This window comes from Bos indicus x Bos taurus, chromosome 15 (genome assembly GCF_003369695.1).
Source record: "Bos indicus x Bos taurus breed Angus x Brahman F1 hybrid chromosome 15, Bos_hybrid_MaternalHap_v2.0, whole genome shotgun sequence".
Classification (NCBI taxonomy): Eukaryota; Metazoa; Chordata; class Mammalia; order Artiodactyla; family Bovidae; genus Bos; species Bos indicus x Bos taurus.
Genome location: NC_040090.1, coordinates 9,070,634 through 9,085,009, shown reverse-complemented (window position 1 = coordinate 9,085,009; position 14,376 = coordinate 9,070,634). Strand labels below are relative to the sequence as shown.

Sequence of the window (14,376 nt, the reverse complement as noted above, 5' to 3'; positions counted from 1 at the left end):
TGTGTGTGTCTTGGGTTCTTTAAAACTGCTAATTGTCAGGGTGAAAATATTTTCGCACATTCGCTCTCCAGGAGAACTGTTATTACTGAGCCCACTGACAGTCTCGTTGAAGTCAAACGGCCACAGTCAACATGGAAATCCTAATTAATAGACGCTCATGCTGCTCTCGGGCATGGCAGCGGAAGTAATTATCATGATTTAATTGACTTTTCTCCCCTCTGTTAGGCACTCTGCTTTTTCCATTTTCTTGAGCTAGGAAGGGTTATTAAAAAAAAAAAAGCGCCTCCTTTCTCTCTCTATTTTTTCCCCCTTTTATACAGACTGTCTCTCACACCACTGCTCTATTTGTCAAATCCTATTACAGTAAATATTGTGACAGCACAAATCTCTGTGTTACAGAAAAGTCCAGTGCCTGAGCCAATGGCTTACTTATAAGGAGCGTGTTGGTTTCGTAAAGGTGCCGGCAGACCCAACGAAGGTGTCTGGCAAGCAGAAAGGGAGTTGGTTTGCTCAGAGGTGCTGGTTTTAGCAAGCTGTTTGCGGGGTGGGGTTGGGGGTGGGGGGACAGAGGACCACGTGCCCCAGAGCCACTCGAGGGAGGTGGCTGTCGAGACATATCCAGAGTTCAAGGCAATCTGAGGAGCCGAAGTGGGCCACTTCTAAGCTCCTAGATCCAGAGAAACATCTGAAGAATTCTAAACTCCCATCGGGCCCTTCAGGGCAGCTCTACGCTCTCGTGGCTTTGACTAGCAGTGGCTGCTGATTTGGACTCTGATCCTGGTGAGGGGACCCTGCGTTCTCTTGGATTTCAGTCTCATGACCAAGGGCCGTTGGAGCTTCCCTGGGCAAGCCTGCCTGAATGCCTTCCCCAGCAGGCTGTGCCTGGTACTGCCAGTGGTTAAAGAGTGGGCTGCCCCGGGCCAGGCGTCCTTCTTGATGCTGTCGGCTGTGTACGGTGAGATGGGGTCCTGTGGTCTGCCGTCCACTCTTCAGAAGCTACAGGCAAAGCCTTTTGTGGATAGATGGGACTGTGGGTCTTGCCAACATAGCCCTTGAGAGCTTGACTGTCTGGATTTGGATCCTGGTTTGACCACCTACTTGCTGTGCATCCCTGGGCCATTTACTTAAACTTGGCTGCATCTTGGTATCCTCTTCAATAAAGTGATAGCCCTTACTTCTTAGGTTTGTTATAAAAGATATATGACCACTCTGTGTCACGCTGGATAAACACTCAGTAAGATGTTCACTTATCAGTAGGGGCAGGTGGACTGGGGAGGCAGTTCCTCCATCAGCAAGCAAGAGAACTCTAGAGTCACAGACACTGAAGACTGCAGGGAGCCCGAGTGACTGTTAGGTTAGCTCTTTATTATTCCCAAGGGGAAACTGAAGCACAGAGAAGGGATGTAACCTTTTAGTAATTTCATAATTAGTTAAATAATTTTAACTATATAATATTGGGCTATTTGGCGTGGAGCTAAAATGAAAACATCTCCTTAGATCTCATTTGGGGCTGCTTAAGAGCGCTTGATTTTATTAGAATATTACACATTATAAAATAAAGTAGAAGAGAATCTGAACCTGGGATTGTTCAATTTCTTTTCTTTGTCTCCATTTGGAAATTCTGCTTTTGGTCTTTTGAAGGAAGTACATCATCTTTGTTGATCTTCTTTTTCAGATGATTCCAATGTGTTGGGTCAATGGGCAAGATGTCACCAATCAGCTATGTTATTTTAGACACTTAGCTTTTCTGAGCCTCAGTTTCCTCATCTGAAAAGTGGGGCTATATTACCCTACCTGGACTGAAAGTTTCTCAAGGGCAAGGATGGTTTCTTTTTTACCTCTTCTTGCTTTTCTAGAATGTTGCCTAACACATATTTCTAGGAATTTCTAGAAATGCTGAATGATCTTTTGAGCTGTCATGAGGGTCAGAAGGAGTCAGCTTTGTAGACAAGTTGTGTGCACAGCTGTGCTCCTGAAAGGGGAGGCCATTTGATGCAGGAATTGAGATTTCAAGAAGTCAAGGTACCCCAGACTATAGAGAGAGGATGTTTGCTGGTTCTCTTTCTTAGGAGAGCTGGAATGGAGGCTAGACTGCAGGGGGTTGAGAAGTGAGTGGAAGATGCAGAAATGGTGACAAGAGGTACAGACAACTCCAGTGAGAGGTATGGCTTCAAAAGGGAGGAAAGAATCATCGCTGTGCATGGGGGTGGAGATAAAGTAATGGGTTTACCAGAGAACTTTTTACACGTTGGTGAGACACAGGGCAAGGCATAGGAAATGCTCAGTAAATGTTTCCTGAATTAAACAGACTTCTAGCTGAACCCTTGGGGTTTCCAGAGTCTTTCCAAGGATTCTCAATAGTGGTTATAGATGAGATGGTTGTAATAATTGAGAACCTAAGACTAGTGTATTGGTTAGGGCAATACTGAGTGCTATAAGAGGTAAAGCCTGAATTTCAGTAGTTTAACACAATGCAAAATTATTTCTTGCTCAGCAACAGTTCAGTGAAAGTGGAAGGCGGCTTATCATACAGAATTGAGGGCTGCTATTTCCCTTCATCTTCAACATGTGGCTTCCAAGGTCACCATGGAAAGAAGACGGAAAGGTAGAGAGGGTCCATCTGCTTCCTCATCACATTGGACTAGGAGGGTTCACATCACTTCCACTCCCATTGGTGGAAATGACTCACGTGGCCCCAAAGGTGCAAGGGAGCCTGGGAAATGTAGTTCCTGGCTGAGCAGGCTTTTTCCAGCCATAGTTCTTCACTCCAGAAGGAGAGCATGAGTGTTTGGAATAGCCAATCTCTCTGCACTGGAATTGCAACCCTTTTCAGCTCTCTGAGGAGCACCTTCCAACAGCTTGAGGAGACACAATCTAACTAACCAAGAAAATGTTAGACTCCAAATGAAGCCCAGGCCTTGCTCCTGAGGGCAAAAGAGAGCTAAGTCATTGATCTGGGCCTCTGTTTACCCACTTCTATAATATTAAGTCCTGCCAGTCCAAGTTACCACTAGACCATTCAGGTATGACCTAAATCAAATCCCTTATGACTATACAGTGGAAGTGAGAAATAGATTTAAGGGACTAGATCTGATAGACAGAGTGCCTGATGAACTATGGACGGAGGTTCATGACATTGTACAAGAGATAGGAATCAAGACCATCCCCAAGAAAAAGAAATGCAAAAAAGCAAAATGGCTGTCTGAGGAGGCCTTACAAATAGCTGTGACGAGAAGGGAAGCTAAAAACAAAGGAGAAAAAGAAAGATATAAGCCTCTGAATGCAGAGTTCCAAAGAATAGCAAGGAGAGATAAGAAAGCCTTCCTCAGTGATCAGTGCAAAGAAAACAATAGAATGGGAAAGACTAGAGATCTCTTCAAGAAAATTAGAGATACCAAGGGAACATTTCATGCAAAGATGGGCTCAATAAAGGACAGAAATGGTATGGACCTAACAGAAGCAGAAGATCTTAAGAAGAGGTGGCAAGAATACACAGAAGAACTGTATAAAAAATATCCTCATGACCCAGATAATCATGATGGTGTGATCACTCACCTAGACCCAGACATCCTGGAATGTGAAGTCAAGTGGGCCTTAGGAAGCATCACTATGAACAAAGCTAGTGGAGTTGAGAGAATTCCAGTTGAGCTATTTCAAATCCTGAAAGATGATGCTGTGAAAGTGCTGCACTCAATATGCTAGCAAATTTGGAAAACTCAGCAGTGGCCACAGGACTGGAAAAGGTTAGTTTTCATTCCAGTCCCAAAGAAAGGCAATGCCAAAGAATGCTCAAACTACCACACAATTGCACTCATCTCACACACTAGTAAAGTAATGCTCAAGATTCTCCAAGCCAGACTTCAGCAGTACGTGAACCGTGAACTTCCAGATGTTCAAGCTGGTTTTAGAAAAGGCAGAGGAACCAGAGATCAAATTGCCAATATCTGCTGGATCATGGAAAAAGCAAGAGAGTTCCAGAAAAACATCTATTTCTGCTTTATTGACTATGCCAAAGCCTTTGACTGTGTGGATCACAATGAACTGTGGAAAATTCTGAAAGAGATGGGAATACCAGACCACCTGACCTGCCTCTTGAGAAACCTGTATGCAGGTCAGGAAGCAACAGTTAGAACTGGACATAGAACAACAGACTGGTTCCAAATAAGAAAAGGAGTATGTCAAGGCTGTATATTGTCACCCTGCTTTTTAAACTTTTATGCAGAGTACATCATGAGAAACACTGGGCTGGAAGAAGCACAAGCTGGAATCAAGATTGCCGGGAGAAATATCAATAACCTCAGATATGCAGATGACACCACCCTTTTGGCAGAAAGTGAAGAAAAACTAAAGAGCCTTTTGATGAAAGTGAAAGAGGAGAGTGAAAAAGTTGGCTTAAAGCTCAACATTCAGAAAACTAAGATCATGGCATCCAGTCCCATCACTTCATGGCAAATAGACGGGGAAACAGTGGCTGACTTTATTTTTTGGGGCTCCAAAATCACTGCAGATGGTGACTGAAGCCATGAAATTAAAAGATGCTTACTCCTTGGAAGGAAAGTTATGACCAACCTAGATAGCATATTCAAAAGCAGAGACATTACTTTGCCAACAAAGGTCCGTCTAGTCAAGGCTATGGTTTTTCCAGTGGTCATGTATGGATGTGAGAGTGGGACTATAAAGAAAGCTGAGCACTGAAGAATTGATGCTTTTGAACTGTGGTGTTGGAGAAGACTCTTGAGAGTCCCTTGGACTGCAACGAGATCCAGCCAGTCCATTCTAAAGGAGATCAGTCCTGGGTGTTCATTGGAAGGACTGAGGTTGAAGCTGAAACTCCAGTACTTTGGCCACCTGATGCGAAGAGCTGACTCATTTGAAAAGACCCTGATGCTGGGAAAGATTGAGGGCAGGAGGAGAAGGGGACGACAGAGGATGAGATGGGTGGATGGCATCACTGACTCAATGGACATGGGTTTGGGTGGACTCTGGGAGTTAGTGATGGACAGGGAGGTCTGGCATGCTGCAGTTCATGGGGTCGTAAAGAGTTGGACACGACTGAGCGACTGAACTGAACTGACTGGAGATCTTGTCTTCCGCATTTTCCATCCCTTCTGTGACAATTATAGAGGGTCCACTCCAGTGTTCTTGCCTGGAGAATCCCATGGACGGGGGAGCCTGGTGGGCTGCCGTCTATGGGGTCGCACAGAGTGGGACACGACTGAAGTGACTTAGCACAGCATAGCATTGGAGTCAAAGGAGCTGGAGCTGGGCAAGATGGGGAGGGGGGAAAGAAGTCAGCCTCTGGGGGCTGGGTGTCCCCATCACACTCGCACTGGAAGACCAGGATCAATGAGGCGTGTTTCTTGCCTGTCTCTGACAGCCACGGGAGCTCTGCTCTGTGGCAGCGGCTGTAAATCAATTAGAAGATGAGGCTTGGTGCTGAGCCCCACCTGCCACCCCCTGCCTCCTGTCTTCTGGGTCTTCCCCCAGTGGAAAACCAGCCTCACCACCTCCAGTCCAGGGTTTGGAGTTAAGGCCCCTGAGTTTCTCTGAGCAGCCTGAGTTCTAAGAAAGCCATAGACTCCTGGTGCTTTCACATGCCTTCTTCCTCCATGGAGTTTCCCCTCTGCTGGGGGCGTGGGGAGGGCTTGGTACGCCCCTCCCCACAAAGGGCATTCCATGCCCTTTCTAGGGTCCTTATTTAGCATTTGAAGTTACCAGCCCTGGTTACTTATTTGGCCTGGAGCTTTGTGGCATCATCCCCACTTCAGCTAATCAGTTGGCTTCCTGGGGGCCTCCAGAGTGAACTACCAGCCAGCTGGGGTTGTGGGCAGGGACAGAGCAAGCGGAGGCCTCCCAGTTTCTGAGAAAACCAAGCTGTGACGGGGAGGGTCCCTGGGAAAGGAATGTCGCGGAAGGGGAACTGGCCACTCTGCTCTGCCCAGAACCTCAGGCCCGCAGGGCCACTCAGTGACCTCCATACAGAACCGGGCCCTTGGCCTGGGGCTGTGGGAAGCCAGGCGGGGACAATGGGAGGAAGGAGAAAGCAGGGAGAGGAAGCCCAGGGCCCTGGGGTCTGTGCCTGGGATTCCGGAGGCCGGCTCCTCTCAGCCCAGTGAGAAGAGGCTGCCTGGTAAACACGTCTGGGCTTCCTGCGCTTACAAGGCCAGCGCCCTCATTATGCAGTGATCATGGAGATTACTGTTCCATTTCAGGAGAAGCCTGAGCGAGGACAGACTGCCTGTCTGATGCTTCCACAGGGACGTTGCCGTCACTCATTCATCCATTCATGCCACAGACATTTATTTGGCACCAGCTGGTACCAGAGGCTTTGCTTGCTGCTGGGAATGTAGAATCAATATCCACCCATCCCTGTCCTTAGTAAGCCCTTCTCTGGTCCTGGAGACAGACACCAGGCAGATCCTTGTGGTTCCGTGTGGCCAGCTGAACAATCAGAACAAACTCAAGGTTTAGAAGTGATGCTGAGAATGAAGCAATGCCTTTTGAGGGGTACGCACTGGTCAGGGCCCGGCTGGGAGGTCAGGGGTGTTCTGATCTGAGCACCCTAGATGCCTGCTGAGTACCGAAAATGGTCAAAGAGTTCGCTTTTTTTATCTCTTTCCAACTCCAAACCAAAGGACTCTTAGAATGCAACCAATTAGGAGGCAGAGGTTTATCCAGCACCTTCCATGTGTCAGAAACTTCTGTGGGAGCTTGTACAGATTATTACCCCAGTGATCGTTTAATCTTCAGGACACCCTCTGAGATAGGGCTGACTTTTGTCCCCATTTCACAGATGAGAGGACTGAGGTCACTGGGCCTGTTCACGTCACTGAGGAAGTGGGCGGCTGGGTGGTAACCCAGATCTGTGGACTTCAGGGCCTTCACGCTTCTCACTGGGTCTCGCTGCCTGTTGCAAACCTCTCCCCCTCTGGGTGCTCTCTGCAGGGTTCTCAGGTACCTGCAGAGATGGAGCCCCACCTCGGAGAAGGCTAGCCTTGCCTGACCTGATGCACCCAAGAGGAATCCCCTTCTGTGGGGGATCTCCTGATGGACGTGAGCTGGGAACAGGAGTCAGGGTCTGGCTGACTTGTTTAAGGATTCTGGCAGGTCTCTGAATCAGCCCTTGAGCCTGATGGAAATGCGTCAGGGCGGGTTGTTTGTGGCTTCCCGTGTCACCTGGGGCCTGTATTCTTTTACAAGGCCATTTCATGGATTCTCAGCTTCCCCATTTGTACATGGAGACCCTGCCGGACTTGTTTTTCCTTTAATGTGTTTCGAGGTGGGCGATTCCTCAGTATGTCTTGCAGTATGTGCAGGGCGAGGTGGCCTTGGAAATCAGGCTCTGCGCCCTCACCCTGTTCCTCCGCTGGCTGTGGGGCCTCGGGCCTGGAGCTTCGACACTTCCCTCCTCTGTTTCCCATCAGTAAAATGGAACAATGATAAAATCTCCCTTAACGGAGACAGGGGACATAAATCACTCTTTACATTCCAGAGTTAGAGGGATACAGCAGAAAGCAGGGCTTTCCTGGAACGGAAAGCTAAACAAATGTCTGCGTCCACCAGTACATGAAGTGCAGGCGTTTTGGGATAGTCCCCGAGTCTGCTGCCTGCAAATGTCAGCAACATTAGCACCTCAGCTTCTGTGCACAGGGCTTTAGCTGCCTCACTTCTCCCTAGGTTTAGAGATGAGGAAACAGATGCACAGAGTGGTTAAGTAACTTGCCCAGGTCACACAGCTGGCAGGTTATAGAGGCAGAACTAAAACTGGAAATCCGTCTCTGAAGCCAGAGCCCCTTATCCCGTGGGTCTGCCTCTTCACGTCCGGGTGGCCTGTGGCTGGACACACACAGGTGCTTGTGTTCTGAGCGGAGCGTGAGTCAGCCGTGGCGGGGGTGGGGGCGGTGTCTTTCTGCGAGTCCAGGTGAAGGGCATGGCTTTACTCTCTGCCTAGTGTCATTTCTCCTGTCTGCCTTTTTCAGTGAGGCGGTTGGGTCCACATGCCTCTTCCAGCATTCTGTGCCCCGCCGCACTTACAGTGAGACCCCTGCTCCCCGGACAGTCTGGCCCTGCCCTCCTCCCCAGGCCACTTCACCCACACCGTTCCCTTTGCCTGTCCCCTGCCATCCCTGCCCCCTCAGCCCCGTGCCAGTTCCTGGAGCCGGGCAAGCCCTTGTCTTGCCTCAGGGGCCCACAGAGGCTGTTCCCTGTTTAGAACACTTGTCCGGCCTCTGCACGTGGCAGGCCCTTCTCTTTCTTCAGTGTTCAGCCTGCCCGGGGGGCCCTCCCTCGTCTTCTCTCGCATTCCGTTCTATGTATTGCCGTGATGGCACATGTCTCAAACCAGATTTACAGATTGATTTGGATTTAATAATAGTGATTTGATTTAACAATGGTCTGGAAGTGCCACGGAGGCAGTGACGTGTCCATCTGTTGTTCAGACGCATCCCAGGGTCATGCCCGGCTCTTGGCATAAAGGTGTTACTCGGCATTTATTTGCTGATTGGAGGATGAGGGGCTGTACTGGTTTAGCCAGACAGGAAGGGGATGGAGAAATATTTATGGAGCATCAATTAGGTACCAGCCAGAGTCTGACCACCTTCATTCCTCTTCTTTGCTTTTAGGAGGAAAGATCATTTGTACTCTGTAAGTGAGGAAACTGAGGCGAAGGGTACTTAGACCAGGGATCACTCGAGTTCTGACTTGGACCAAGCAGCTAATGCAAATAAGTGAGTAGATTGAGTGATAAATAAACAAACAAACCAGGAGCCCAGGCTCAGTGATAATGGGCATTTAAACCATGACTTGATTGTCTGGGAGGGGTAGACACTGCGGTGAGCTTCAACACACACTCCCTCCGAGGAGAGAAGCTACATTTTAGTTCCAATATTTTTCAAATCTTCTGCAAATAAAAAAAGAACAAAGAAGTCCAAAACTTGGATTTTTAAAGAGATATTTTCCAACAGTTAAATACTGCTGACTCATTCATAGTTTTGTTTTTATTTTTAAATGCCCATGTGCTACCGCTATGCTAGGCCAACGGAGCTCTGGCTTCCCAGACACTAGCTTTCCACTCTGGTTTAGAGCACAGGAAACAGAACAGCCAAGCTCCTCGGGAATCTCAGTCTGTCCGGCCCCATCAGGCCCGTTGAGAGGCTCTCTCCTGCCTCAGGAACAGATGAAAAGATAGTGTGTGCTCTCAGAGCTCTGGCCTCCGAAGATGTGGCTCAAAAAAAAAAAAAGTCAGGACTCCATGGCACACTAGCGCTGATGAGTGGTGTTACATGTCCTGTGTTACAAGTTCGCCCCAGGGACCCGCGAACTTGGCTTTGGGACAAGCCAACCCACAAATCCAGACCTGACCATCACTGTCCTTATTCATATAGCCCATTCCCCACTCCCTGGTCCTGCTGGGCAAGTGGGTAATCAGAGTGTCTGGCCATTCATTTACTCATTCATTCAGTCAGTCACAACCGTATTTTTTTTTTAATTAGAGTTGATTTATAGTACCGTGTTAGTTTCAGGTGTACAGCTTGAGCTGCGCTTGCGTGATACGTTATTATAAGATATTGGATACAGCTCCCTGTGCCCCACAGTAAATCCTTGTTGTTTACCCATTCTGTATATGCCTGTGTCTTAGTCGCTCAGTTGTGTCCGACTCTTTGCGCCCCTATGGACTGTAGCCCGCCAGGCTCCTCTGTCCGTGGGATTCTCCAGGCAAGAATACTGGAGAGGGTTGCTGTGCCCTCCTCCAGGGGATCTTCCTGGGCCAGGGATTGCACCCAGGTCTCTGACATTCCAGGCAGATTCTTTACCATTTGAGCTACTTGGGAAGTCCCGTTGTATATACAGTACTCTGTGTCTGTTAATCCCATCCTCCTCATCTATCCCTCTCCCCACTTTCCTTTGTAGTAAATTTCTTTTCTCCGTCTGTGAGCCTGTTTCTGTTTTGTAAACAAGTTGATTTGTATTTTTTGTTTAGATTCCGCATGTAAGTTGTATCATACATTTGTCTTTCTCTGTCTGACTTGGTGTGATAATCTCTAGGTCCGTCCATGTCGCTGCAAATGGCAATGTTTTAGCCTTTTTGTGGCTGAGTAATATTCCGTTGTAGACATATACCACATCTTTTTTATCCGTTCACCTGTTGATGGACACAGGCTGCTTCCATATCTTGGCTACCACACAAATGTATGTTCATGTCCACTCTGTGCTGGGCAATATTCTCCATGCTGGGAAAACAGTGAACAAAGTCTGCATCCCCCAGAACTTTCCTTCAGGGAGTAACTGGTGGAGCAGGGAGCTGCCTGAGACAGAGTGGTCCAGGAAGGCCTCTTGGAGGAGGTAACATCTGAGTAGAGACCTGAGCGAAATAAGGGAATGAATCGAGCAAAGATCCAGGATAAGAGATTCTTACCAGAGGGAGCTCCAGTACCCAGATAGCCAGACTACCTGAGTAGAACATCTTGGGGACTTTTATTTTTCAGCAGTGCCCCTTTGACACCTACTAAGTGAGGCTGTTCACTAACACCTCTCTGTACTCCTACCCTATGCCTTTGCCCCGCATAATGCCATCCATCAGGAATGCCCTTCCTCCCTTCTCTGACGGCCCAAAGCTTCCACATTTGGAAGACACCTCCTCCAGGAAGCCTGCCTGCACTGCTCCAACAGAAGCACTCTCTCTCAGCTCAGAGCTCCACAGCATGGTCTGCCCCTTACTGCTGACTTCTGTGCCCAGCTGTTCATGACTTAGGGCACAGGGCAGGACACGTGGACCTGGGCTTAAATCCTAGCTTTCTTTCCTGTTGGCTTAGTGTCCTTGGGCAAGTAGCCAAACCTCTCTTATCCCGTTCTTTCATCTATACAGTGGACTAGTAAGATTACCTTGGGGCTTCCCTGGTGGCTCAGTTGTTAAAGAATCCACAATGCAAGAATCCACCTGCAATGCAGGAGACCCAGATTCAGTCCCTGGGTTGGGAAGATCCTCTGGAGAAGGAAAGGGCAACCCACTTCAGTATTCTTGCCTGGAAAATCCCATGGACAGAGGAGCCTTGCAGGCTACAGTCCATAGGATCACAAAGAGTCGAACGTGACTGAACAACTAAACCACCACCATCACCGCCTTTGTGAACTGGGCCAAATCATTAATCATTAACCAGGATTACCTTGCGGGGTTCAGTTAATGATTAGCGGCTAAGTGAAGCCCCCACCTCCAGCCTGGCATGCCACAAATGGTAGCTCCATGATAATTACTCCTCCTTTGCCTGTATGTGCCCTGACCCCAAGGGTGTTACTGTCTACCTCCTCCAGGAAGCCCTCCCTGGCCTTCCAGGCTTAGTACTTCTTTCCTCTTACACCCCCCAGCACTTCATTAATGACCGATTTTCCCCCTTAGAACAGTTGTTAAATGATCTTATCTTTTACGCTAGATTCATCTTATGAGGGTGCATGACATAATCTTAAATTATGGCGGCTAAATTTGCTGTGGATCCTGGTAAACCCAGAAGGGTGGCCAGCAGGGAAGAGGAACTGGGAGCATCAGAGAAGGTGCCATGTACAGACATCGGCCCGGATCTACACCTTACCTCTGCCTTGATTTTTCCTTCTTTAAAAGTCACCTGGGTCTCTGGGATGTGGGGACTTGCAGGAGAATAAAGACACCCCCTTTCAGGATCATCTGTAATTGAGTGCTCTCTCCCATCTAAAGCGGAGGCTGATTTGCCCATCACCTGCCCAGATGGAACCTGCTGGTCAGGTAAATAACACACAGCAAAGGAATTTATGACGGCAGCTGGGAGATCATTAATTACTGCTGCCCCCCTCTGCCCGGCCTCATGCAGCCCAGGGATCAGCCTCTGTTTCCAAGGTTTAAACCCAGGCGGGTCTCCGAGACTAGGAGCAAAGAGGGATCTGTCTACAATTTTTTTTTTCTTTTGAAAGGACCCCATGGGGAGATGAGGGGACCAAGGCACTGAAGAGCAAGTCATTAGCCCTTTCCTAGCCTTGTACCTCAGCCCCGCAGACACAAGCAAGGACCTGCCAGCCCCCACGGCCCCTTAGAGCCCCCTTCTCTGCTGAGAAAGCAAACCGCTGCCTGAGCTGGGCCTTGCGTTGGCTGGGAGGGGGAGAGTCCAGAGGGTTCCTTCTCGGGAAGCGGGAGAAGCAGCCCTGGAGAAGGCCTGACAGATGGGCTTCAGATCGCACTGCGTGCCTGAGCTGGCGAATGACGAATCTGGTTTGTTTGTGTTTGCTTTTTACTTCGATGAAGCCCAAGACCCACAAGGGCTTTTCCCCCATCGTCCTTTACTAGACGCCCCTCCCCAGCCCTCTTCCTCCACGTTCTCACATCTCCGGGGGTTGGGGAAGCCACCACACAGAGAGGAGGGGAGGCCAGAATGCTTGGTCTCAGACTGACGGCTGTTCAAACCCCACTCGGCCACTTTGTAACTTGGTTGCTGTTCAGTCACTCAGTTGTGTCCGACTCTTTTCAGCCCCAGGGACTGCAGCATGCCTGGGTTACCTGTCCTTCCCCATCTCCTGGAGCTTGTTTAAACCCATGTCCTTTGAGTCAGTGATGCTATCCAACCATCTCATCCTCTGTCACCCCATTCTTATATTGTTAAACTTGTTTGGCCCCAGTTTCCTCATCTGAAATGTGGGAATCATCACAGCGTTCACCTCGAAGGGTTGATGTTAAATGAGATGACATACGTATCCTTGTCTGGATGCCCCAGAAGTAGACTCCGAGATAAGCATTTGTGAATAAGGGATTTATTCAGGAAGAAACCAGTAAGAAATGGGAGCAGAATGGGGAAGGAAAAGAAGCTGAGAAAGGGAGCAAAGTCAGGCTGAGTCCTGCAGAGGCTGCTCCCCGACCCCACCGGCAACTCTGGGGTGTAGATTGCATCTCTGAGTTTGTCTCAACCTGAGACAGGAAAGCTGGGCTCACATCTGCCCATGCCCTCAGACACTGGCTGAGGGCCACCCAAGCATATGGGGGAGGATGTAAGCTCCCAGACACGTCTGGTTCCCTAAACACGGGGACAAAGGGCTCTGGCAGCCCAAGCGCAGTCTTCTCATGAGGGTGGCAGGTGCAGGCCTTGGGAGGAAGAAACACACAAAAAGGGGACCTTGGAGGAGCCCCGACAAAGCTGCCACCATATGTGACACTCTTAGCTAGCGCTTAGGGTGCAGACTGGTACCAGGGATCAGAATCACTGGACAAGTAATGAAGGTAAGGGTAAATCCGCCTGCCAGTGCAGGAGACACGAGTCAAGCCCTGGGTCAGGAAGATCCCCCAGAGAAGGGAATGGCCACCCACTGCAGTATTCTTGCCTGGGAAATCCCGTGGACACAGGAGCCAGGCGGGCTATAGTCCATGGGGCCATAAAAGAGTCTTAGCGACTGAACAGCAACGCAGCCACCGACATGGTCACAGAGAGGCTTGTAGCTCGACCTGTAGATGTGCAGCACACTCGTGCAGGGAGCCAGCAAATCCTTTGTCAGGCATCACAGTCCTTTGGAGCTCTAAGCTGATCTTACTCTTATTTCCTGAGAGCTCTTCTGGGCCTTCCACGGGGTCTGGATGGCTGTCAGGGATCCGATTTTGCTGGGAAAGCCATCTACAGCCCAACTCTGATCACACTGTGTCCATTTCCCTGGGTGGGTGGCGGCACCAAGATGTGCCCCCTCCACTGGTGGTGAGCCTCCGGGTGGAGCGGTAGGCAGAGTAATGAGCCCCCAAAGATGCCCAGGTCCTAATGCCTCCTGGAACCTCTGAATTTATTTTCTTACATGGCTAAAGGGACTTTGTAGACAAATGAAGGGTCTTGAGATGGGAGATTATCCTGGATGATCTGGGTGCGGTCAGTCTAATCACATGGGTCCTTAAAAGAGGCAAAGGGGAGTTTGACTACAGAGGGGGGTGTCGGGAGGATGCAGGCTGGCCTTGGCTGACGTTGAAGACAGAGGGACCATGAGGCAAGAAACACAGGCAGCATCTCGAATCTGGAAGAGGCTTCTCCCTCGTGTTTCCAGAAGGAACACAGCCGTGCTAACAGCTTGATTTTTGCTGAGTCCCATTTCAAAGGACTTTTGACTTGCCAAACTGTGAGATAATAACCGTGTCTTGCTATAAGCCCCTACATTTGTGGTAATTCATTAGAGCAGCCAGAGGAAACCATATGAGGTGGTGTGATGTATCAGCTTGGCAGGGCTGTCGTACCCAGTGACCGGAGCTGACAGCAACCGAGGCGTGGCCCTGAAGGTCTTTTGTAGACGTGGCTAGACCATTCGCAATCCATTGACTTTAGGTGTGTAGAAGGGCCTTATCCAATCAATTAAAAGGCCTTAGGAGCAAAAACTGAGGTTTCCCAGGAA

The 14,376-nt window shown here is 49.2% G+C and overlaps 1 protein-coding gene across 6 annotated transcripts in view; it reads left to right on the top strand.

Moving 5' to 3' along the window:
* Nucleotides 1-14,376, top strand: part of TSPAN18 (tetraspanin 18) — a 215,614-nt gene that overhangs the window by 99,587 nt on the left and 101,651 nt on the right. For 3 of the 6 annotated variants that reach the window (XM_027562590.1, XM_027562588.1, XM_027562589.1), the window contains exon 3: nucleotides 8,622-8,726. The exons of the other annotated variants lie outside the window; for them this stretch is intronic. In XM_027562590.1, coding sequence (XP_027418391.1) covers nucleotides 8,717-8,726 — 10 coding nt within the window. In that variant the 5' untranslated portion in view covers nucleotides 8,622-8,716. The remainder of the gene's footprint in view (nucleotides 1-8,621; nucleotides 8,727-14,376) is intronic. 6 annotated transcript variants of the gene reach the window in all.